This window comes from Geotrypetes seraphini, chromosome 7 (assembly GCF_902459505.1).
Source record: "Geotrypetes seraphini chromosome 7, aGeoSer1.1, whole genome shotgun sequence".
Classification (NCBI taxonomy): Eukaryota; Metazoa; Chordata; class Amphibia; order Gymnophiona; family Dermophiidae; genus Geotrypetes; species Geotrypetes seraphini.
In genome coordinates this window covers 89,984,825-90,010,882 of record NC_047090.1, presented here as the reverse complement: position 1 = coordinate 90,010,882, position 26,058 = coordinate 89,984,825, and the positions used below count along the sequence as shown (strand labels likewise).

Here is a 26,058-nt window from a genome sequence, read left to right as displayed (position 1 = left end):
GCATCTTGAGTGCAAGACTTTCTCTATTTCTTTATATATACTGTTTGTGATAAAGTGCTTTTCCACACAGATTTTGTTAATTTCCTTTAGCCTTAGTTATATTCTTATGAAGACTTCAGCCGATCCAGAACACTGCGGCTGGGTTGATCTTCACAAAAAGCAAATTCGATCATGTTTCCCCATTTCTGTCAAAACTTCACTGGCTTCCGGTGATTTCTAGGATTCACTTTAAATGTACCTGCCTAATTTTCAAGATCCTATATGGCATTCTTCCTCCCCTAATCCCACTATCCTGGAATTCTTCGAGACCTGACACTAACAGATCCGCCCACATACTCAAACTATCTTTCCCCTCGTTAAAAGGTGTCATGTTTGCAGGTAAATTAGGGAAATCCCTTTTCTTCAAATTCACTGAGCTTTGGAATAACCTCCCTGCCCCGCTGCGGAACCTAGGCTCATTCCAATTATTCCGAAAGCATCTGAAAACCTGGCTTTTCTCCAAAACGTAAAGCTATCTATTTAAAATGTAAAGCTAGCTATCTTCTTCATAACCTCTAATTTCTTAATATGTCCATCCCTCATTTATTGAATTACCTGTAAACCGTGTCGAGCTCTGTCTTTATGCAGATGATGCAGTATACAAACTTAAGGTTTAGTTTAGTTTAGTTTAATTTTATGTATGGAATGGCAGGTTAATATGTTTTTAGTTTGAAATTATTTTTACAGCTATTTATCTGCCTTGGTGCTCCATTTACAAGAGGTACAGAGCTTTGCAGCTTGCTATTTGGGTCTTTTTAAAAAATATATATATTAATTATTTTAATTGAAAGATGGTCCCTAAGCCTGCTGGCTATTTTAAGATGGTTTTATAGTTTTAGGTGGTTGACAAAGCATTTGGACAGCACACTAACCTGAGAGCAAGTGCAAATCATGGCAGGCAAGCTATTAAAGAAGTTATTAATAGCTTATTTTCTCTTTTTTTTTCACGTTTTCTTCTCCAATCCTGGTGTTGAGCGTTGTGGTGCTGCTATTTCCAATAGTGGCTTCCTCCCCCTCCCAACAGCTCTTAGTACTTGCCTGCAGCAACGATTCACTTAGGCAGTCTTGGGCACCTTTGCTGGGTCGTGCCGGCCTCTGAGGAAAGAGGAAGTTGCATCATAGGAGGCGGGCTGCGACTCAGCAAAAGCCCCAAGGCTGCCAAAGTGAATTGCTGCTGGAGGCAAGTACTGAGAGCTGAGGGGAGGAAGCCACTGTCGGAGGCTCTCGCCAGCCCTACAATGACCGGCAGGAAACTTTTGCCCAATCTCGCCGGTCCTGCATAGACCAGCAGGAAATTTCTGCAGACCGGCACTGGTCCATGGACCAGCGGTTGAAGAACACTGTCTTACAGAATAAGGAATATTTCATCCCAGTTCTGTTGGCGTGTACATTTCTTTGTGGGTGCTATGTTTGACTTGCATCACATTTATTACTTTGTATTCAGATCAACGAGCTTCACTTTGGTCTCATCAGAACTCAAAAAGTCCTCCAAGCAGGTTTCTTTGTAAATTCTATGCGGCACATGAGATGGCTTTTCTTCCAGAACACTGCTGGATCCTATCTAAACTAAATATGTTAATATCGGTAATGGGGAGTAAAGTGGACAACTCAAAGAACATTTTAGCTTCACACTTTCAGCTCAGTTACACTGGTTACAGTCCTCACTCCTTCCGCTACCATCGCTGGGTTAGTCCACTATTCACGCTGTTGGTGCAAATTAATGTGCAGTCCTTGAAAGTTCTCACTTTAAAACTGCTACATAAAGCCTTTTTTCAAAATAATGAAGTCAATTAAAACACCCCCTCATAGGAATGAGCGTCGGAGCATTTACCTTGCCGGCCCACAGTAAAAGGCTCTACCACTGCTTGATAAAAGGAGCCCAAAGTGATTTACATATTACGTACTGATACTTTCTATGCTCCCAGTACAATATAAGGTGACTACGCCACTCCACTCTGTAGACATGCACCTCCTGTGTTTGACAGAGCCTTCATAAAATGAGGAATTGTGCATGTCCCAAACTGGATGCCTCAATTCTCACGCCGCCCCCATTCTTTCTAAAACTGGGCTTTATGTTTAAATTCACCTATCAACTAGAGAGAAAAGCATAGGTAAAGCACCTCTCAGAATGTTTTATGTGCCATGAGGGGTACTGGAGAGTGTTGTTAGTACATGAGATGGCTTTTCTTCCAGAACACTGCTGGATCCTATCTAAACTAAATATGTTAATATCGGTAATGGGGAGTAAAGTGGACAACTCAAAGAACATTTTAGCTTCACACTTTCAGCTCAGTTACACTGGTTATAGTCCTCACTCCTTCCGCACCTCTCAGAATGTTTTATGTGTCATGAGGGGTACTGGAGAGTGTTGTTAGTAATTTACCTTTTGAAAACTGCATGTCTTAGAGAGAGAAAACTTTTTTGTCAGCTGCTTCTTGAAACTGTGATTGCATTTAGTACAAAAAATCCCTCTCTCCAAAAGCAAGCTAGAATCTTTTCCTTCTATGTAGCACTGGGTGTTGAATGATATTCTTATTATATATGAAGGGGGGGAGGGCAACAATTTATAGAACGATCATTGAAGGCAAACCGGAGGCACCTTAATGAGCAGAGTCTTTAGAAAACCAGTAGAAACGTTAGTGCATTTGATTGCCAGTAGAGAAAAGGATTATTGGATGGAACATATTGACCTGTTGCTGCTTTAAGGCTCTCTTTTACTAAGCCATGGTAGGGGTTTCTACCACGGCCCAGGGTGCTAAATGCTTCAATGCTCATAGGAATTCTATCAGTGTCAGAGCATTTAGCGCTCCGGGCCATGGTAGAAACTACTGTGGCTTAGTAAAAAGGAGGGAGGGGGGTAAATGAGGTGCTCAGGAAACCGAGGAGATCTGCTATTGGATGCTCATCATAGACTTCCTGCCTGCCCAATATTATCATTCCCAACATCACCCCTTTAAGACCATGTTAAAGGATGAAACGAGATGGGTAGTGATGTCAGCCAAGGAGTTAGTCTGAAATTCCGTAGCATGTACATGGGAGATGCAAGTAAAGAATTAAGTAGAGATGTGCAAACAACTGAAGTCAAATACATCTGTTTTGAAGTATGCTGGCAGATGTTATAGATAAGCAGGACAATATTTGAACTCCACGGTCAGCTTTTGTTTTTTACTCCTGGTGGAATTCTGCACATGAAAGATAGCGGTTCAGTTAAACAGTCAGGTCTAAGCCAGCACAAGGGGAGGAAGTGACCCACTGTGCAGCAGTTCACTTCCTCTTCAACTGCCCATGTCTGCACTGAATTCTGTACAACATGTACATGTGTCCTGAGGGGGTGAGGAATTCTGCACAAATTCTGCACTGGCAGAATTCCGCCAGGTCTAGTTTTTTTGTTGTTTTTTTTAATACCCACCATAGGGCTCCTTTTATCAAGCTGCACTAGAATTCCTGTGAGCGTTGGAGCACTTACCTCACTGACCCATGCTAAAAACTTCTATGCAGCTTGATAAAAGAGTGGGATAGTGTTTAAATTGTTTATGTACATTCAGTGGTGCTAAAGGTACAGTTAGTGGCACCGAATACATGTGACCGCTGAGCTATAGTGGAAATTCTATAATTGGTTTTCAAAATTTGGCACCAAAACCAAATCAGCACTAAGGGGCGTTAACTGCATTAGTGCAGGCTAATAATTAGCACATGCTAATCGCTAAGAGGCCCAAAGGACTATAATGAGCGTCTTAGCATTTAGCACACTGTAATAGCCTGAGCGGATTTTAGGGTGAAGCCTGCACACACACAGACTGACACGCACGGAAGGTGCAATAAAATTCTTTATTACTGCAGAAGACCTGAGCTCTGTTAATTCACAGACTCTGGAAAGGAAAAGTAGTCTCTCAATTTCACAGGCAAACAGCCTTTCTCTATTCAGGTGTTATGATCTGGTCACAGCCAGACATCAGAACAATATTCATTATAAGATCTTGGCTTACCTTAGCCAACACTTTTAACATCCAAGTCTTCAATCCATATAGCAAGCTTCTCACCCTGCCAGTCTCTTTCTCACAGTCACTCTTTCTCTCTTGTCAGCCATCACCTTGGCACTCTCAGACACTTTACATTCCCTTCCAGGGCTTCCTTCCAGCCCACAACTAGGAAAGGTTTCTCTGTAGAAGTCACTTCCTTGGGACCTCTTCCTCTGGGACTTCTCCCTCTGGGACCTCACTGATTAACTCCCTGCTAGGGCATTTTTCCTTCTCCCAAAGTGCCTCAGCACTGAGCTGCAGAGGCTCAGTGCCTTCTGAGACCTGGAGTCCACCTACTCTTGGGCAAGCACTCCCTGCTGCCCAATGGTACATGTGCAGCCATGGTAAATGAGTACCCCTTACGCCCTCACACGCATGCTAATTGTTAGCGCACACTAATGCAGTTAGCACGTGATAAATCAATTAGCGCCCCTTGATGAATTCCCCCCTTAAAGATATTCAATAATAGGCGTTCTGGGATCAGTGCCTTTTATAAAATAGTGTTTAGCACTAGGATTCATGCGTAGTTTTCGGCACAAGAAGTTATACCAACTGAAACCAGGTATAAATCTCAATGTGCAAATTGGGCACAGGTCCCCTGAATTCTATAACACTGCACATGTAAGGGAATACCTGCTGGCCTGTCAATTCCTCTTCCATGGCCACCCCACCCCCCTTTGCAGATCCACATGAAAACACTTACATGCTATTCTATAAATGTGCATGTAAGTGTGTTTTTGCATGGATCTGCTGGTTTGTCCCATTGTGGTACTTTGTAGCTGTTTGAACTTTTTTTTTTTTTTACATCAAAAATTCATCACAAAGAAGTGCCTAACGTTCACATCACATATAGAATTTACCTAAATATAGTTGGGTGGTACTTTCATGCTCCATCCTCACTCTGCCCAACCACAATCCAGATGGGTGGGAGCAATTCTTTAAAGTGGGCACTAACAGCCGTACACGTATAAATGTTTAGAATAGTGTATTGCAAACTGTGTGTCGTGGCAGATTCCATGTGTGCCCCGAGATGCCTGGGAGGAGGAGAGATGCTGGCGCCAGGTGACTGCTTACAGAACGTGCCTCTCATGATGAGAGGCACATCCTGTAGTTAGTCAGCCGGCACCAGTACCCCTGCTCCTTCTCCTCACCTGTCCTTCTGCAGCCACTCCCCCCCCCCCACCACCACCGGTATTAGGAGGCTCAGACTGGATGACATTGCACATATTCCTGACATCATCACGTTGACATCCATGCATTTCCAGGTGCCCTCCAGCTGCAGCCCCGAGATTAGTGTGCCACAGCTAAAAAAGTTTGTGACGCACTGGTTTTGAAGAATGGTATATCTATACATATGTATGCATGTAAATGCCAGAATTCTACCTGAGGCTATTCTGTAAATACACAGATAACCTACACAGCACATATTTTATAGAGAGGTGTACACATAGGTGAAATCTGGATCGAGCATGGGTGGAATGACTTTTAGAATGCTATAACCTGTGTGCATTAGAAGTATTGTGCACTTGAGCAAGATGAGGAGCTCCAAAAATGCATCTGCCACTGTCTATCCGCTTTGTGTATTATATAGCAATTACTTTTGGTGGTGCTGTAATATTACCTAACAGTATTTTATATTAAAAACTTCAGGAATTATAAAGTTTGAAACACATATTCTGTGTTACAAGCCCGGTTTGTTTGTTGCTGTGTTGCCACTCACTGAACCAGTGACTGCTCCTATCATTCAGTCACTTCATTCTGAGTTCTCCAGGGAAAGGCAGGATTGTGTGAAGGCACAAAACTGCCACTTTGTGATCATACGCACTGAGGTGGCAAAAGCGCTGCCAGAGGGCTGTCCAGAAAAAAACCCTAATGTTGGAAAGACTGTGCAAATTGAAGTTTTTCCCATGAATCTGATTGCGTTTGATCAGAAAATAATTTTTAAAAACTTTTTAAAGCCTAATCCTGGGGTCCCTCAAAGCCACCGATTACATAAAGCTCTGTGGGGAGGTTTTCTTAAAATTTGTTATTAATTTTGCTACTGGAGCAAATTTCTTGGTATTATCGCTAGAACTTTTATGTTCTTACACTCAGCAATGATACATTGACAAAAAGACATTGTATGCAAAAAATCTAGCAGTATTTTATTAAATGAACCTTCATATTCAGCAAGCACCATGTAATGCAAATCTGCCTCATGCATATTCATTAGGGATATCTTGAAAACCTGACTAGCTGGGGTCCCCTAGGACAGGTTTAAGAACCTCTGGTTTAGGCATCACTCAGAACTACCCCTTTAAGTTAAGGTCCGAAAGGGGGTCAGCTGCAAGTCTGTTACTGATGCTGACTTTAGGTACACCAAAGCTTCTTAATGTTTTTAAATATGTTCATCTGGGGGCAATTCTATAACTGGGCGCCTAGATGCTGCATCCTGAGCACTAATTCTATAATGAAATCTAGGCACCAAGATTCCATTATTAAAATACTTTCTTTATAATGTCACTGGGGTACTAATAGTTAAATATTAGTGGAAGTCAGAAAAATATTAGAGTTCAAATAAAAGAACTGTCTTCTCATTCAAATTGGTAACCAAACTTCAGGATTGCAACCGTCACGTTTGAAAGTCACTCAGAGGTATAGAGTTCTTCAAGAAGAGAGTTGCGCCCTCTAGTGATGAACCAAAGTATATTTTTCAGTCGTTGCAACTTTATTAGTTCTGGTTACGCTCCAAGTTTGATTACAAAAGTAAATAAATAAATAAATAAATAAATGTCTTTACAGTCTTTCAAACACTTGTATGAAAATACTTTGTTTTTTCTTATCTTTATCTTATCTTATTAAAATACTAGCACAAATTGGCATCAATGCACCTATATTTAGACATGGTCTTTTATGCCATGTCAATAGCAGTAAGTACGAGTAGATACACCTCAATGAAACAATATTTTTTTTGTTGGGGGGGGGGGTATTTAAAAGGTTTTAATTGGGCAGGAAAGACCCCTGTCCATAAAGTCTACTGATCTGCCTGGCCACCTGTATTCAGTGGCACTGAATTGTCCAGTGCTACTGAACATTGCTGCTAACTGACCATTTCCCAACTAGCTAGGTTAGGCTAGGGTTACCAGACATCATGTCCTCTTTTTTTAGAGGACTGTTCGGGTTCCCAGACAGACTTTCCAAAAAACGGCAGTTTGTCAGGGTTTTGGAAAGCCCCAAGCTCTGACTGTGTCTGGAGAGCCTTCAACAAGCATGTGCGGATCACATCACACACATCTGCGCATGCTGGAGGCCCTCCAGACATGGCCTAGAGGTTGGGAAAAAGAGATGCAGTGTTTTGGGGGCGGGGCTGGAGGTGGAATGGGGCAGGGCCATGAATCTGAATTTGGCCATCTTTAAATCTGGTAACTCTAGGTTAGGGACAATCCAGGAGCAGAGTTAGGGCAGATATTAAGTCTGCTACCCTGTTAAGTATGCAGATAAAGTTAGAACAGGCACTGGTCTGAATATAGGGCAGTGCCTAATTTACTTCTGGATTGCCACACAAACCCAGATATTCAGTGCTGGAAGCTGTGCCTACCCCAGCATCGAAGATCTGGGATTAATTGAGGCCATAGTTGTGAGTGGCTTACAAGCTGTTTACCATTGTGGGCTGAATATTACTCCCTTAATGAGTAACCTAAAGTATTCTGTAGGTTACCTGCGTAAATATTGACCCTATCCAGGCCCTGCCCATTCTTCATACTCCTCCACTGTAAATGCCCCTTGCATTTACATGCTGAGCAAGTTGTGCACATTCTTTGTGGACTAGCGTTGAGTGCTCAGCTAGCACTTAGCCGCATAAGTGTTAGTATTCTATAAATGTGCACACACAATTGGCTTATAAATTTAAGGCCATGTTATAGGATGAGGGGGCTATTATTACCTTGGTTATAAAATGAAGTACACCATTCTAAAATGGAATTCTTTGTTGTGCGCATGATTGAACTAAACAGACCCCTGTAGCAGAAGTAGGTGCTTTGGTTGCTTCTCACCAGTGTCCCCAATGTACCTTAATCTTGATTCAGGATTTAGAAACCTTTTCGGTGAATATGTAGGTTGAGAGCTGAGGTGGGCATACTGAGTCCTATCCAACCCATGGGAAGTTTTAATCCTGTCTGCAACAGTAAGTTGGGCCTTGGCCCACTGCAGCAAAATGTGAGCGTCATATCAGGCTGGAAGCAGCATTGGTTTGCCTGTTGAACCTCCTTCAGCTTCCAGATTGCCCTCTCCAGATGCTCACTGAGACCCCCAGACCCTCATTATCTTCCCCCTCACCTCAGCCAGTTCCCTAGTGTGCACACTGACTCAAACGGTTTGCATGCTGCTTTATTTTCTTTGGTTTGCCCTTGTGTCTGATGGCCCGACATATTCAGAAAGCCACTTGTAATGCCAGTGAAGCTCAAAAGCGCATGCCTGGAGTCTCCTTGAAGAATCTTGCATCTCTTTTCATGCCATGGATACAGTGGCGTAGTAAGGAGGGTGGTATACCCCAGGGGCCATCTTGCTGGGGGCGCTGGCACCCCTCCTCTCTCCACTCCCCTTCCCACTCCTCCCCCTGCTGCATAGACATGCCCCTTCCCTTCCCCCCGTATTTTTAACTTCAGCATGAGCAGCCACCAACTTCCTAGGAAGGGACGTCAGAGAGATCGCCAACGCCAAGGTGGGCAACAAGTTGGTGTCTGCTCACGGCAAAGTTGCAAAGGTACGGGAAAGGGGCGCACGCAGCTGGAGGGGATGAGGAAGGAGCAGGGGGGGCTGGGAAGAGGGCGGAGGAGGAGAAGCGCCACTCGCCCTCGCTACGGTATTGCATGGATAGAATCTATACAGATAGGGTTACCAGATTTGTTAATGGAAAAAAAGAGAGCACGTGGCCCCACCCCCATTTCACTCCCTGCCACACCCCATTCTGCCCCGGCCCCACACAAACTTCTGTCTTCTCCTTCCCAGAGTCCAGGCCACATCTAAAGGGCTTCCAAGCATGCGTGTGACATTGTGTTGCATCCTCACATTCTCGGAGTCCCTCCGGATGCGGCCCTGAGCTTGGAAGCCTTTCGAAAAGCCGGCAAACTGCCAGGTTTTGAAATTCCATCTAGACACCTGGACAGTCCTCTAAAAAAAGGACATGTCCAGGTTTTCCCAGACCCTGGTAACCCTATATACAGATAAAGATTCACAGTCCATTCTTCAAATTCTGCTAATTCAGTATTGGCTGTAAACTTGCAATTTTACAATCCCCATGATGATTTTGGATGAATTTTTGCTGCCAGTCTCATAATTAGAACCAAAATAGTTTGATAAGGAATCACTTTCACACTGTATGATTTTATACTACTCCCCAATGATAACAATGAGGTGATTGGCTCAGTCATTCCTGACATTAGTTTAAAAGGGGATTCTTGTGATTTTTTTTTTTTTTTTTTTGTTTCCATAGTCACACCAGCCAGACTGAGGGGGAGCCACTTGAATGGGTGTGGAGGTCAAATAGATGGAAGATCATTTGCAGAGACTAACCTTGGCATGCAGAACTGCACAAACCATTTAAACTGCACCAGGCAAGATGTGCCTCATTGGGAGTGGGGAGAGGAGAGGGAACAAAATGGTGAGAATGTATTTTGAAGATCCTATGAAGTTATGGTATTATGAAGGATTCACACACTGATTTAGAATTTAGAGTAATTCTACAAAGGGGCACGCAGTTTTAGGCACCAAGAATGCACCTATTTGGAACCTGTTGTATAAAAAGAAGTAGGAGCTTACCTTTTTTTATATTTTTATAGAATACCAGCATAACAGGATATATTACTTAAACCAGTCATAAAACTAGTGTGCATGTTTAGAATGTTTTGGGTTGTTTTTTATTTTTAAACATTTTATAATCTATGTAAGTTTCAAGCTATATAATCTTCCGGAAGTTTCTGAAAACATTTTTGTTTCCTAGGTTTGTTCCATGACTGTTTGATTATTGATTGTATGATTTATATTTTGGTAATTTGTGGGTATGCCCACTGTTTGTTTGTTTTTTTAAATTTATAATCCACATTGAACTTGATTGTAGGTATTTGTGGAATACCACCCAAATTCCTCCTATTTGCATATCTACCTGCAAAGTACACTCCCTCAACTATTGGCACATACTCACAGAACAGCACTTAGCTGGAAATTGCTCATGTATGCATTCGGGTGTACACATATGCATGCCAATAGCTAGAATACTGGCACTTACACATGTTCTTTTGCCTAGTCCGGGTGGCTCCTTATAGAATTACCCCTTTAATATTTAACACTGGCTTTTACAAAGCTGTAGTAGAGGTTTGCACTGTGGACTGGTGAGGTAAATGTTTCGATGCTCATAGAATTCTTATGAGCGTCAGAGCATTTACCTCGTTGAGCCGTGGTAGAAACTTCTGCCGCAACTTTGTCACGTTGAATTAATCTTTCTTGGTAGAGTAAGATGTGCTCCATGTAAGACAGTGCATACCTTTGTGAATCAATAGTTGTGCGTATGTTCTCCTTTGATGTTTCATTCAGCTTTATTACTATAAGCTAAAAGGAAATGACTGAAAGTTCAACCCTTGCTGTGCACAACCCGATGCCACAGATTGATTTCATGTAGGGATTTTGAAATTCAAACCTGTAAAGTTTGGATTATAAGCCAGCAACTCTTCTGATGAGCTAAACAAACAACCCCCAATAAGTAAACTAGTAGAGCAAAATCCATTTCACTCAAGTTAAGTTTAATAACTTACCTCCCTCCCCTTTTTATAAAACCATAGCATGGTTTTTTAGTCCCAGCCGTGACAGTAACGGCTCTGACTCTCATAGGAATTCTAAGAACGTTGGAGCTATTACCACCGCAGCCATCACTAAAAACTACGCTACGGTTTTGTGTCGGGGGGTCGTAGCTCACCGGGGCAGGAGGGATTGGGCTCCCTCCTGCTCCGATGTTGTCAGGGGGGTCGTGGCTCAGTTCGTGTCGGAATGGGTGGGGAGTTACTGGGCAGGAGGGCCTGGGCTTCCTCCTGCCCGATCAGATGGGGGGGTGGATCGCGACAGGAGAGATTGGTTATCTCTCCTGCCGCGATCGTTGCTGGGGGGGGGGGGGGTAGATTATTTAACCGGTGTTCTTTTTGACAGACACCAGTTTCAGAATCCAGCTTTTAGGCGAAGGATTGGCCCCTCCACCTAAAAGCTCTTGTGTTGGGCATTTGGTATGTAGGCGCTTTTTTGGTTGATTATATGTTGTTAGTGTAGACGTAGTGGTGGTCTGGGCATTTAAACAGCTGAACGTAGAGGCAGGCCATTATTTTAAAAACCCTCCTTTTGGACGTTTTTTTTTTGAGAATGGACATTTTCCCTGCTTCTACTTTCAGCGTTTAGGGCCTAGGCTAAAGGGAACTTAGATGTTTTTTTTTTATTATGCCCTTCCACGTGTTCTCCTTTATTGAATTTTGCCATTAGAGTCTTCTTGAAATAATACCCATTAGAATTCCATCCAAAGGATACGGCTCATATTCAGTGAACTATCATCAGTGAACCAGCTAGAACAGGGGTGTTCAACCTGCGGCTCAAGGGCCGCATGCGGCCCCGTGAAGTATTTTGTGCGGCCCTGGTCGAGGGCGATGCAGTGTTTTCCTCTGCTGCCCCCGGGTGTTTACCATCTTGTCGGCTCCCTCCTCTGTCTTGCTGCAGGGTTTGGGCAGCCCCAGAAACATTTTTTTCGGCCAATGCGGCCCAGGGAAGCCAAAAGGTTGGACACCCCTGAACTAGAATATGAAAACACCAAAGATTCCTTCCCAATCTCTGTTTTTTTCTTATTATGTCTTCATTTTTTGTGTTTGCTCTGTTTTGTTTCAGTAAACAATTTTTATAAATGTGAAGCCAGGTTGTCAGGGCAGTGTGGGTTGCAAGTGAAATACCCCGATAACCTCCCCCCCCCAAAAAAAAAAAAATCACACCATATTTATTTTATATAATAATTATATATTCTGCCCATCCATGATTTTTACTGTTCCCTTAAAATAAGTAGCATGCATTCACTATTTAAATCTAAACTTGCTTAAAAGTCAGCCTTACATAGAACACATAGGCCTCCTTTTACAAAGGTATGTTAGTGGTTTTAGTGTGCGCTTAGCGTGTGCTAAAATGGCATGTGTGCTAGCCGCTACCGCCTCCTTTTAAGCAGGCGGTAATTTTTCAGCTAGCGCACACTATAGCGCACGCTAATCTTGTGCGTGTGCTAAAAATGCTATCACACCTTAGTAAAAGGAGCCCATAATTTTTTAAAAATTACAGCTAAATCCACACCTCTCCTGTCCTGCCTTAATATGTGAGCAAAATGATCCATAACATAGCTAAAATAGATCACTCATGTGGCGTGAAGTAGATGTAACAACTGAAGAAATATCTAAATAACTATCTTATTCAAATTATAGCTCACCATGTCTCCTTATTCTTTCAAAATTTAAACATAAAATATAAGCATTTTAGCCCTGTGTTAGCTTAAGAATAGCAGAGATTTTTTTTTAGTAAAAATAGCACTGTGTCAGCTTTCTAAATACCTCAGTTAATAGCCCTCAAGAAGTAGGTTGTAGGGGAATTCATCAACAGGTGCTAATCGCATTAGTATGCTAAATGCTAAAGATGCCCATTATATTCTTATGGGCATCTGTAGTGTTTATTGTGAACTAAGCATTAGCATGCCCTAATAACACAGTAGCATCCGTTGATAAATTCTACCTAAATTTTTTTCAGTCATAAATTAGAAAAATAATCCTATACTTTGGGGAAAGTTCCACCAGCTAAGAACATAAGAATTACCATACTGGGACAAAGCAAAGGTCCATGAAGCCCAGTATCCTGTTTCTAACAGCGGCCAACACAAGTCCCAAGTACCTAGCAATATCCAAGTAGTAAAACAGATTTTATGCTGCTTGTCCTAGGAATAAGCAGTGGATTTCCCCAAGTCATTTCAATAATGGCCCATGGACTTCTCTTTTAGGAAATTATCCAAACCTTTTTAAAACCCTGCTAAGCTAACTTATTTCACCACATCCTTCCACAACGAATTCCAGAGTTTAATAACATATTGTGCCAAGAAATATTTTCTCTACTTGCATGCCCCCTAGTCCTAGTATTTTGGGAAATAGTAAACAAATGACTCACATCTATCCTTTCCACTCTACCTAGTATTTTATAGATGTCTATCAAATCACCCCTGAGCCATCTCTTCTCCAATCTGAAGAGCCCTAGCCGCTGTAGCCTTTCCTCAAAGGGAAGTTGTTCCATCCCTTTTATTATTTTTGTTGCCCTTCTCTGTACCTTTTCTAATTCTGGTACATATCTTTTTTGAGATACAGCAACCAGAATTGTACACACTATTTGTGATGCGAACCATAGAGCGATACAAGGGCATTATAACATTTTCATCTTTGTTTTCCATTCCTTTCCTGACAATTCCTAACATTCTATTTGCTTTCTTAGCTGCTGCCACATGGTTTCAACATATCCTCAACGATGACACCTAGATCCTTTGCCTGGGAAGTAGAACCCTGTATCACATAGCTATAGTTTGGGTTCCTCTTTCCCATGTGCATCACTTTGCACTTGCTCCTTTTACTAAGCCGCACTAGCGGTTTAACGCGCTAAACCGCCGGCTGCGCTAGCCACTACCGCCTCCACTTGAGCAGGCGATAGTTTTTGGCTAGCGCGTGATGAAAAGTCGCGCGCGTTAACCCCACTAGCGCGGCTTAGTAAAAGGAGCCCTGAATGTTATCTACCATTGTAATGCCCAGTCTCACAAGGTCATCTTGCAATTTTTCACAATCCTTTCTCACTAGTTATTCCCATCTTTAGATCATTGATGAATATGTTAAAATGGAGCAGTCCCAGCACAGACCCCTGGGGAGCCCCACTATTTACTGCCATATACATAAGACTGAGAGCAAAAGGAACAGTACTTACGGTACTATGCAAATACTCTGCTCTTGTTTAAACTAGAGAAGAAAGCCTCGGAACTCCGTCAGGGGAAGTTACCCTTTAACTTAATTTACCTTTTCAAGTCAGTTGTAACTTCTCCTGACGAGGTTCTGAGGCTTTTTTCTTCAGTTTAAATAAGAGCAGAGCGTTGGCATAGTAAATACTGTTCCTTTTGCTCTCAGCCATGTGTATGGCAGTGGATGATTGATTAAGGTTTTTAGAGGAGGGGAAAGGGCGAGCAGTGGGCGGGAGGTTGGCTTAATCCATTTAAACCTGGATCCTTTTCTTGGGCAGGGACTCCTAACATGTATCACGTAGCTATAGTTCCTCTTTCCCATATTAATCACTTGCCCTTCCTCACATTTAACAACAGCTGCCATTTTGATGTCCAGTCTCAAAAGGCCCTCTTTTGCAAGATTCCACAATCCGCTTGCAATTTATCAACTTTGAACAACTTTGTGTCATCATAAGAACATAAGAACTGCCTTCTCCGGATCAGACCTTCGGTCCATCAAGTCCGGCGATCCGCACACGCGGAGGCCCTGCCAGGTGTACACCTGGCGTAATTTATAGTCCACCATATCCTTATATGCCTCTCTTAAGGAGATATGCATCTAGTTTGCTCTTGAAGCCTAGGACGGTCGATTCCGCCATAATCTCCTCTGGGAGGGCATTCCAGGTGTCAACCACTCTCTGAGTGAAGCAGAACTTCCTGACATTAGTCCTGAACCTGTCCCCCCTTAGCTTCATTACATGTCCTCTAGTCCGTGTCAAATTGGACAATGTAAATAATCTTCTCTGCTCTATTTTGTCGATTCCTTTCAGTATTTTGAAGGTCTCGATCATATCCCCACGCAGTCTCCTTTTCTCAAGGGAGAACAATCCTAGTGTTATAAGTCTGTCCTCGTATTCCAGTTTCTCCATACCCTTCACCAGTTTTGTTGCTCGTCTCTGCACCCTCTCCAGCAGTTTTATATCCTTCTTTAGGTTGGGAGACCAATGTTGGACGCAGTATTCCAAGTGTGGTCTGACCATTGCCCTATAAAGCGGCATTATAACTTTCTCCGATCTACTCGAGATTCCTTTCTTTATCATGCCCAACATTCTATTTGCCTTCTTTGCCGCTGCCGCGCATTGTGCCGACGGCTTCAGGGTCCTATCTATCAGTACACCCAGGTCCTTTTCTTGTTCACTCCTCCCCAGAGTTGCACCTGACATCACCAAATTTAATTATCTCACTAGTTGTTCCCATCTCTAGATCATTGATAAATATGTTTAAAAGCAGTGGTCCCCGCACAGACCCCTGGGGAACCCCACTATTTCACTAAGCCTCAAGTTTGGAGGGTTTTTTTTAGTCGATTAGGTGGTTTCTCTCTCCAGTATGCTTCTTTAGTCTTGTACTTGCAGCATACAGGGAACTGAGGCTTTTTCCTCCATTAATGGTGTTTAACATTTTTTTTTTTTTTAATCTTTATTAATTTTCAAATATTAACAGTGCCATACAATAAATGTAAACATAAACACTACACAAAACATACTTTAAATACACAAATAATTCCAAAAACAATCATTTCACCCACCTCCTCCTCCTAATTAATAAAAGAAGAAGTATATATTTAATTTCAATAATATAGATAATTAAGTATAGCAAACAATAATATATTCCCCTCCCCCCACCCATCCACCCTGGAAGTGTAAGGAAGTCAAATAAAAGGAAAGGTATATGACAGTTACTGTGACTCAATAAATGCAGTCAATGGGCTCCACACCATTTTAAATGCGTTACATTATCCCAAATATTTCACGTTCATTCTTTCATACTTGTAACTGGAATATAAGTTTGCCCACCAGAAAGTCTAATTCAGTCGATCTTAACTCTTCCAGTTACGAGTAATCATTTAACATTTTTTCTGACAGCGAAGATCACGGTTCTTCATATTTTTGAACTACTTTAAAAATATTCTAAGCATTTCAGAAGGGAGGTAATAATTGGTGGATGTTAATGTTTCTCTCTTTCTCCTGCATACAATTTTGGTGATAGAACCCCAGTATTTACTCTTCTCCATTGAGAATATTGACCATTTAAACCTACTCCCTGTTTTCTGTCTTTCTTTTTTCAAAATCTTTATTCATTTGAAAACGTTCATTAAGTGGAAAATATACAATCATATATACTTTAACATCACTTACTAATCCATCAGAGATTAAATAACATCAATTACCCTCCCTTCTTTATATCCATCATATAACATTAGAATAACCCCTCCCTCCCCCCCCATCTGGTCCTTAATATATAAAAAAGGGGCAAATAAAATTATTAATTAATTAATTGTTTTCTGTTTTCAACCAGTTCTTAAACCATAATAGGACACTACCTCCTATTCCATGACTTTCTAATTTCCTCAAAAGTCTTTCATGTGGTACTTTGTCAAACGCCTTTTAAAAATCCAACTAAAGTAACTTAGATCGTTTAAAAGGTCTTCTTAAAATTCATTTACTTAGATGCCTTTAACACCTAAAAACTCCTTTCAGATTCTTCTGCTCTTCTGCAAGTCTCCAGCTCTGTTTCTAAAAGAATCAGATTATTGTACCCCCCCTCCTATTTTTTCCTTACGTGTTTTCTTTCCTATGATCGAACGTATTTCTACCCCAAATCCCTCTTGTGTCAGGTAAATTGTAGGTCTTGCTGTCTTTTTATGTCACACCATTTATTTATGTTGTTTTAATGTTCTTAGTCATACTGTTTGTTGGCGTATTTTATTTTAATTGATTTCCCCTTTTTTAATCTGTAAATCGCTTAGAAGTTGTATAAGCAAAAGCATAAAATTTCAATAAAAACTTGAAACTTGAAAGCCTATAAATGCCAATTACCCAGCTGTATGCCATTCTGTAACTAAGGAGCCCTATTACTAAGCTGTGCTAGGAGTTAACACATGCTTAACACAGCAAAAATGGTCAAATGCAGGGCATGCTAAAGTTTTCCATGTAATTTTTGTCAACTGTGCATGCTACGCATGTAGTAATTATTAAAAAAAAAAAAAAAAAAATCTTTGACGGGGGGCATGACAGGGTTGAAGAATGGTTCTGGATGAGGTAATCAGCTAACATGCTTCCATTACCACCGCACTAACTGGCTTGCAGATCCGTTACACAGGATCCCATAGCACCTCCTGAATAGGAGGCATTAAGTACCCCTGTAGTATTTTTTAATGGTTGCACACTAATGCTAATGAAAGTGTGCGGCCATAAATGAAACAAATAGGAAAAAAGCCCTTTTTTGATGTGTGCACTAGAAATGGGCTTAGCGTTCAGGAAAGGCCCTAGTAAGGATGCGCTAAGCCCGTCTTAGTGCAGCTTAGTAAAAGGGCCCCTGTGCAACTATCACATGGGTGGAGTCTGGCTGGGGCTTGCATTTTATGCAAAGAACTTATGGAATATTATGTTGCTTGCATATCTCCAGAATCTAGGCACAATCATTTATCCTAGATCTGTGGTTGTTTAACCAGACACCTATGATAAGATTACTTGTAACACATACAGCTAAATTGTAGAGCAAAATGAGACCTCAAGAACAAATATGCCCATACACCCATGCCATACAAATGGGGCTAATCACAGTCATTGGTCTCTGAAAAAAAAATTCACAAAGCGTAAATGTCCAAAACATCAGTCTTCATATAATCATGCAGTGCTGTCCTCTTAAACATAGGAATACCCAGGGACAGAATTCAAAATCTGTTGGTGAGCCAGATATGGGACCTTTTTTTTTTTGATAAGTTGGTGGTTTAGAGAAAAGACTTTTGCCAGTGCCCTTGAAACAGCTGATATGTGAAACAGGGCCACTGTAGGGTCTGGCTAAAGAAACTTTGTTGACTGATAAGCATTAAAATTGGCTTTTTGATAGCCCGGCATTATTCTCCTGTATTTTGAACCAATTTGTCTACTTCGGCTAAGTTAGGTTTTGGGTTCTTTAAAAAAAAAAATTCTGTCCCTGTGTATTCCTATTCTATCCAACTTAAGTTAAGAAAATTATTGTTATAAGTGACCCGGTGAAGATTGAATGCATAAAGCCAGGTGTTATGAAATGTTGTTGAACATCTGGTGGCATTTCTGAGGGCCTGAAGAGTAAGATTTAATAGAAGGTACTTAAGAGATGACTGAAGGAGTTCATCTTTTAATATTGGTTAAAAGGATAGCACTGCATAATTATATGAAGATTGATGTTTTGGACATGTACACTTTGTGGAGTTTTTTTCCAGAGACCAATGACAATTTTTTTTGATAATGTGATTATATCAAACTTTTATTAAACTGGAAACTACACTGTCATTAGCCTCATTTGCATGACATTGTTGTGATGTGGTGTACGGGCATATTTGTTTTCTGAGATCTCATTTTCTCTCAAATTTACCCCCCCCCTTTTTACAAAACTGTGATTACGGTTTTTAGTGCAGTCTGGCACGCTGAATGCCCAATCCCTCCTGCCGACACACCACAAACCCCCCCAATGTTCCCCGGCAGGAGGGATGCATAATCCCTCCTGATGACATCTCCCAAAAGTTTGCCCCCACCCGGACTCTCCACCCTCACTAGGAACTCCACTAATCCCACAATGACCCCACCCAGACTCCCCTAACCTGATTTTGTTGGCCGTCTGGACAGTTCCTGCCTGTGTCCAGCCAGCAGACCCGCCTTCAAGGAATGGCGGGCTTGCCCCTCCTGGTGCATCTTGAAATACACCTAGGAGGGGCCTAAGGGTCTTATTGGCCCAGGCACTTAAGGTCCCTCCTGTAGGAGGGGCCTTAGGCACTTGGGCCAACTGGAATGTTAGGCCCATCTCCCAGTGCATTCTGGGATTTACTGTAACATGGACATCAGTTAGAGAATCAAGTTCTTAGGCGGCTTAAGCGATTCTCTATAGGACACCCGTGCGCAATTCTCAAAAGCCGCTTAGGTGGCTTCTGAGACTGGGTGTCCTATACAGAATCCAGGCCCTAGTGCTCATCCATTTCTCCCTTAGCCCCATCCAAAATCTGTTCTCTGGCTACACCACTGGTGAAAGGGCCCCTGTGTTACTCATATCTTTCTATCCCCTTATGCTATTCTTTTACAGAGTGATATTAATATATTTTGAAGGCAAAGCTTTTTTTTTTTTTTTTACAAGTTGGTTGAGTTCTTTTTGGGTAAACTGGTGCCAAACAACTTAAAATAGCATGTTTTGGAATATATGATTTAAGAATTTCATGGAAGGGAAAAAACAATGGTTTTGCATGTGCCTTGAAGATTGAAAATTCAGTCTTTTCAATAGGGGAAATAAACACAGTATTGAAAATATATTTATTTCGTAGCGCTTTTATAAAGTAGTTCAAAGAAAAGAATGATTGCTGTGCTACTGTCTATGTTAATGAGACCTAAGTATATATTCAGATGAAGGTGTATAAATAATTTTTCCCTTTTGCTGTGATTACCACCCATCTGGTGAAGTATGTAATTTGTGTAGGTGAGGATAAAAAACATAAATTATTGGGTATATCCCAAGTATGCTGGAGTAGAAAAAAATCAGTGAAAGCAAAAAAAGAAGAAGAAGAAATTGTCAAATGAATGGCTTGGAGAGAAAAATGGCCTTTATTTACTTATTATTTGTAAGAAATAAAAACCTATAAAACATCTCATTGACTGAATCCTTTATCTGGATTTAGGCCCCCTTTTATGAAGCTGGGTTATACTTTTTTTATCGCCAGCTGTGGCGTTATTAGCTCCGATGCTCTTAGGAATTATTTGAACATCAAAGCTTTTACCTCCATGGCCAGCGATAAAAAAAGCCTAATGCAGCTTCATAAAAAGGGGGGGTGTTAGTTTGTACAAGGTTTGTTGTGTCAGAGGTCCGCATGACACATATTCAGGGGGCTGTGTTCATTTGGAAACTGCAACATTAAAACATTGTACATAGACCTTTGCAGCAGGAAAGAGTTTTAAGGTCTAAGTAGAGTACCCCATTTGCTGCTTCCTCAGTGATATTATTTTATTTTTCTCTTTATTTTTCCCATTGATAATTTTTGTGGAAATCCTAAGTCACCTTTCTTCAGGTTAAAAAAAAAATCTGAATTTTTGATGAGCAATTTTTAGAAGTCATTTATGCAAATAAAAGCCTATGGGGCTCATAATCAAAAAAAAAACCCAAAACATTTAAAAAGTGGCCTAAATGGCTACTTGGACGATCAAAAAGCCTGATTGTCCAAGTACCCATAATCAAAGCTGGTTTTAGACGTATCTAAAAACAGCTTAGGCCTTTCCCTTGCCTCTAAACGCAGAGAGAGAAAAGAGGCGTTTTTAGAGGAGGGGAAAGGGTGGGCAGTGGGCGGAAGGTGGGCTGACCTTAGGCCCAATCCGGCCCATGTGCTTAAGGCCTCGCCCACAGGAGGAGCCTAAGGCTCCTGGGCCTATTCTGGTTGGCCCAGGCGCCTCAGGCCCCACCTGTGAGCGGGGTTTGAGCTGACTGGGCCAATCCGGCCCCATTCCTGAGATGGCTGACCTGCCGGATGGGCGGGCTTAGCACCCGTCCATCTGGCCAACGATTTCAAGGTATGGGGGTGGGATTGGGAAGGGGTGGTTGTGGGGTCGGCGGGGGGGTGGTTGTGGGGTCGGCGGGGGGGTCGTGGGTCAGCGGGGGGGTAATCGGGAGTTTGGGGGGCCGGTCGTGAGGGGGTTGCGTCAAGGGCAGGAGGGCCTAGTATCCCTCCTGCCCGTATTTTAGTGGGAGGTGGGGGTTAGGGGGTGTCGCTGGGCCAGGAGGGCTTGGGCTCCCTCCTGGCCCCATCGGACTCGGCGGGGGCGTGGGGGGTTGGGGATTGCGGGGCAAGAGGGCCTGGGCTCCCTCTTGCCCCGATGTCATCGGGGGGGGGGGGGATTCTGTAACCGGTGTTGTTTTTGACAGACACTGGTTACAGAATCCAGCTTTTAGGTGAAGGACTGGCTCTTCCTTCACCTAAAAGCCCTTGTTTTGGACGTTTGGGGCTTAGGCTTTTTTTAGGTTGATTATATGGTATAAGTTTAGACGTAGTGGTGGTCTGGGCGTTTAAATAGCTGAACGTAGAGGCAGGCCATTATAAAAAAAACACCTCCTTTTGGACGTTTTTTTTTTTATAAAATGGACATTTTCCCTGCTTCTACTTTCAATGTTTAAGGCCTTAGGCCAAAAGGGGACTTAGACATTTTTTTTTATTATGCCCCTCCACATGCCTGGGTAAATTATGCTGGGTTTTACTAAATGGTGCTAGAGGTTTTCAGTGTGGGCTGCTGGTGAGGCAAATGCTCCGACTCTCATAAGAATTCTGAGTGTTGGAACTTTACCTCCCAGGTTCACTCTAAAAACTTCTAGCGCCATTTAGTAAAAAGGAGCCTTTAGATGTCCAAAAATTGTCTACTCTTTACCAAGGGAGTTCAACATAACATAATAGCAAAGGATTCTCTTAAAAAGCTGCAGTAGTGATGCTGTCACATTAAATTCACCAAAGCCCATAGGAATTGAATAGGCTTTGGGGAATTTACTGCAGCAACATCACTACCGCAGTTTTGTAAAAGAGACCCATAGTATATGAGGGCAGATGAAGATTGGCAAAGTCCATATATTCTGCCCAATAAAGCAGCCAGAGATGCACCTGCTACTCTATGCAGCTTATACTCCATGCATATAGTTTCTTACTTAGCTAAGAAATGGTCCCAGACAGTGGTGTATTAAAGGGGGGAGGGCTGTCTGCCCCAGACACCATCTTGCTAAGGGAGCAGCACCCCCTTCTCTCTGCCCCCCGCTCCTCTTCTTGCCATTCACGCCCCTTGCCTTCCCCCCATACCTTTTTACTTCCCCGATGCGAGGTTGCTGCTTGCGTCAGCATCAGTGCCCTCTCTGATGTCACTTCTGGGACCCGCGGCTGGGAAGTGATGTCAGAGGTTGAGCCAACACCATAGTGGGCATGCTTCTCACACCAGAGTAGCTAATAAGGTACAGGGAAAGGGAAGGAGTCACGCACGCGGCGGGGGGTGGGGACAAGAAGGTGGGGGAGGGGAACCACCGTAACGGACACTGCTTACACTTGCTACATCACTGATCCCAGAGATGTTTTTTGGTCATGAGGTAGACATAATAAACAAGCCATTGTATGCAATATTATTATTTTTTATGTTTATTGTTACTTCCTTAAAACTTGAGCAATTAGAGAACTAGATTTTTTTAATAACAAATAGAACAGCACCCAACGGTTCCAAATTAAAAAAGGAAAAACCAAAACAAGAAGAAAGCAGTGTGGAATCAATGTTCTTGATGTAAAAGTTATTATTATCTTTAAAGCTCATAGTTCAATCTTATTGGATTCAAATCCCTGAGTGTACGTCCTACTGTTACACTTGTTATAATCAATGTTGCAAATAATTTACTCTAATTCTTTGGACACTTTGGGCCAGTTTCTGTAACGGACGTCTAACTTTAAGCATCCACAACGTGGTAGTCCATCGACTTAGGCATCCAAATAAAGTGGATAATAAGTCAAATTAATGACTTTAACAAGCATTAATTAGAACGTAGACGTCCAAACGGACATGATTCTACAAATAGATGTCAACAATTTTATGGATGCCTATTGGAAAAGTCGTGCCTAAAAAATAGGGGTGCTTTGATTAAGTAATGCATTATTAAACATAAAAAAATAGAAGCCCCGTTCACCTATATGCGAACACCTAAATGTGTGTGTGCTAAGAGCCTGATTCTATATAAATGGCGCCTAAATAGGCCAATGCCTAGAAAAATGGTATCAGTCGCTTGTCAATCACAATTAGGTACCTAGGTAAAAACTTAGGTAACTGAAGTGGAGGTCAGGATTTTAAGGGACTACATTTCAGGCGCCTAAGTTTTTGGAGAATCACACTTATTAGCTCCTAAATCACTCTTCATCCACAGAAACACCCACTTAGACGTTAGGCACCTCTAAGCACCATGTGATAGGCGCCTATTGCCCAATTAATTGTTTTTCCCAATTATTGAGGCTATTATGGGTATTTTGCCAATTAAGGCCCCCTTTTATGAAGCCACATTCGGCTTTTTTATCACTGGCTACAGTGGTATTAACACCAACATTCTTAGAATTCCTATGAGCTTCGGAGCTAATACAGCCACAGACAGTGATAAAAAAGCCTAACATGGCTTTGTAGAAGTGTGCGTGGGGGGGGGGGGTAAAAGTTAGGCCCTTAAGAGGCACCCTTTATAGAATGAGCACCTAAGTGCAAATTCTATAATGGTAATTGTGCACAATCTGTTTTCTGGAGCAGGGACCACAATACAGGCAGTCTCCAGGTTAAGAACGAGTTACGTTTTTAAAGCTGTTCTTAAGTCGGATTTGTATGTAACTCAGAACTTGTCGATTTTAAGATTCTTGCTGCTTATCTCTGCTCCCAGCTGACAAAAGGGCCAACTGTCCCTACTAGTGTTCCCTCTAAGGTACAGCATGCACAACCACGCACTGTTCTTACTGTGGCCATGCATCATTCCTGAACCTTTTGCAGAAGTGTAGGAGTCTATGCCACTGGAAATACCTCTCAGTGAAATCAAATGAAGCCGTGACCACACTCTTAAGTAGCAACATTCCAAAGCTGAGATTGTGATGTCATAATGCCTCATTCCACCAATGCCTAAGAGCCAACTTCATCAGTGATATCACAATGGCTTGATTATTCCTTTACAGGCAGTCCCTGGGTTAAGAATGAGTTACTTTTTTAAAGCTATTCTTATGTCAGATTTGTGTGTAAATCAGAACTTGTAGATTTTAAGATTCTTGCTGCTTACCTCTGCTCCCAGCTGCCAGTGTTCCCTCTAAGGTACAGCATGCACAACCACACTCGGTTCTTATTGTGGCCATGCATCATTCCTGAACCTTTTGCAGGAGAAGTGTAGGAGTTTATGCCACTGGAAATACTACTCAATGAAATCAAAAGAAGCTGCAACCGCATTCTTAAATACGAGTCGTACTTAAGTCGGGCATCTGTAACTCGGGGACTGCCTGTATTCTGTCTGCAACCGTAATAAGAGCACTTTAGCAGCCTGCTACATATGCATTTCTGATTGCAAAGGTGTGGTCCAATTTCCGTTGACTTGATTATGTTCTGCAAAATGCAGGATAAGAAACTTAGGATAAATTTGACTATAGCATAAAATTGCAATTTTATTCCAGGTGTCGCTATTTTGTACCGTATTTTCCTTGCCTATCTGACAGCAATATTTTGTTGACGCTACATGGTTAACAACAGGTCATCAGTGGGAGTCCATTAAATTATCAAATTTGGCTTGGTATGTAGCCCTTGATCTTGCAAGTCTGCTACATTTTTATAACTTAGTGGCAGTGATGTGATCGGAGTAAATATATATATGTTAAACACTGTAATTTCTGGGAGCTGAAACCAAAATTAGACATTGTTACAAGTCAACGTGACTTTGTTCAGTTGCACACGATAATAAGAGAACGGAAATGAAATCTATTCAAAAAGAAATATAAGAGGACCTTTATTACATAGCTCTGCTGTTCCTGCAGGTTGATTATAGCTTGGGAAAATGGAAATATATCTTTAAGGGAGATTTGTGTAACCGGTGAGAGCTCTCATCAGACTCTAATAGGTGCAGTGATGTATTTTACAGCCCAGTGATATGTTTTCCTTACAGGACAGCCATCCCGCAGCAGTAGTACTGCTTTTGCAACCTGTAGCAATCAAATTAAGGAGTTCATTTTAAAAAGGCTCTTTTAAGCCTTTAACATGAGGAAACGGGACCTTTCCTTCTATATACACTTTTATGGATGTAGTATGTGGCAGATATAGCAAAAAGTTGCCATGTATACTTGTTCTCTATAAAATTTACCTGCAAGTTAGTGCATTTAGGTACAGTTCTGGAGTCTATTTTATAAAGGCTGATACTATATATATCTACTGTATTTCTCAGACCATAAGACGCACCCACTTGTAGAGAAGGAAAAACCAAGAAAAAAAAAATTGGTTCAGAATTTTTTTCTTCTTGGTTTTCTTCCTCTACACATAGGTGTGTCTGGTGCTGGGAAGCACGAAGCCGCCCACAGCTGCCCAAAACCCGAAGCCACCAGAAGCTGCCTGCAGCCGTCCAAAGCCCGAAGCCGTCCGCAGCCACCCAAAGCCCGAAGCCATCCACAGCTGCCCGAAGCCGCCCGCAGCCCCCTCCCCCGGTACCTTTTTTAGTGGCAGTGGTCCAGCATGGTCTCCTGGACGGCTGCCTTTGTCTTAGAGTGTGACCTTTGCGCTTTCTGCCTGGTCCCTACGTTGTGCTTCATTCTTCTAAGACAAAGGCAGCCATCCAGGAGACTGTGCTGGACCACTGCCACTAAAAGAGGTACCGGGGGGGGGGAGTTTGTGCAGTGTATTCGGTCCAAAAGACGCATCCCCCTTTCCACCCCTTTTTTGGGGGTGAAAAAAGTGCGTCTTATGGTCCAAAAAATATGGTAAGTTGCCTTGTAAAATGGGCAAATGAGGGGGTGTTGAAAAGTTCTCAGCCTAATGAAGAAGGGAATGGCATGGAGACATGACACTTAGATGTTATTCTACATATTCGCCCCTAAGTTCAACATACTGTATACACTCGAATATAAACCTAGATTGGGGGGCAAAAATGGGGGGGTCTCGGATTATACTTGAGTCTTTCTAGTTAGTACTTCTATAGTGCTGCTAGACATACACAGCACTATACATAAAAGACAATCCCTGCTCAATAGAGCTTATAATCTAATTAAGACAGACAAATAGGGGTTAGAGAAATTCTAACAGAGGGAATGATAAAACAGACATGGACCCATCTCAGGCCTCTTCCCAGGCCTACCTTAAACTCTACTGGTCCAGTGGTGAGCCAGGACAAGAGCAATCCTTCTATGCTCCTTCCCCATGCAGTCTCACTACTCAAAATGGCTGCTACAATTTCCCACAC

At 42.1% G+C, this 26,058-nt stretch overlaps 1 protein-coding gene across 4 annotated transcripts in view; it reads left to right on the top strand.

Annotated features, from left to right (window-relative positions):
- Positions 1-26,058, top strand: part of NPAS3 (neuronal PAS domain protein 3) — a 1,959,780-nt gene that overhangs the window by 820,725 nt on the left and 1,112,997 nt on the right. For 3 of the 4 annotated variants that reach the window (XM_033951269.1, XM_033951266.1, XM_033951268.1), the window contains one exon: positions 9,529-9,696. The exons of the other annotated variant lie outside the window; for it this stretch is intronic. In XM_033951269.1, the coding sequence (XP_033807160.1) occupies positions 9,529-9,696 (168 nt within the window). The remainder of the gene's footprint in view (positions 1-9,528; positions 9,697-26,058) is intronic. 4 annotated transcript variants of the gene reach the window in all.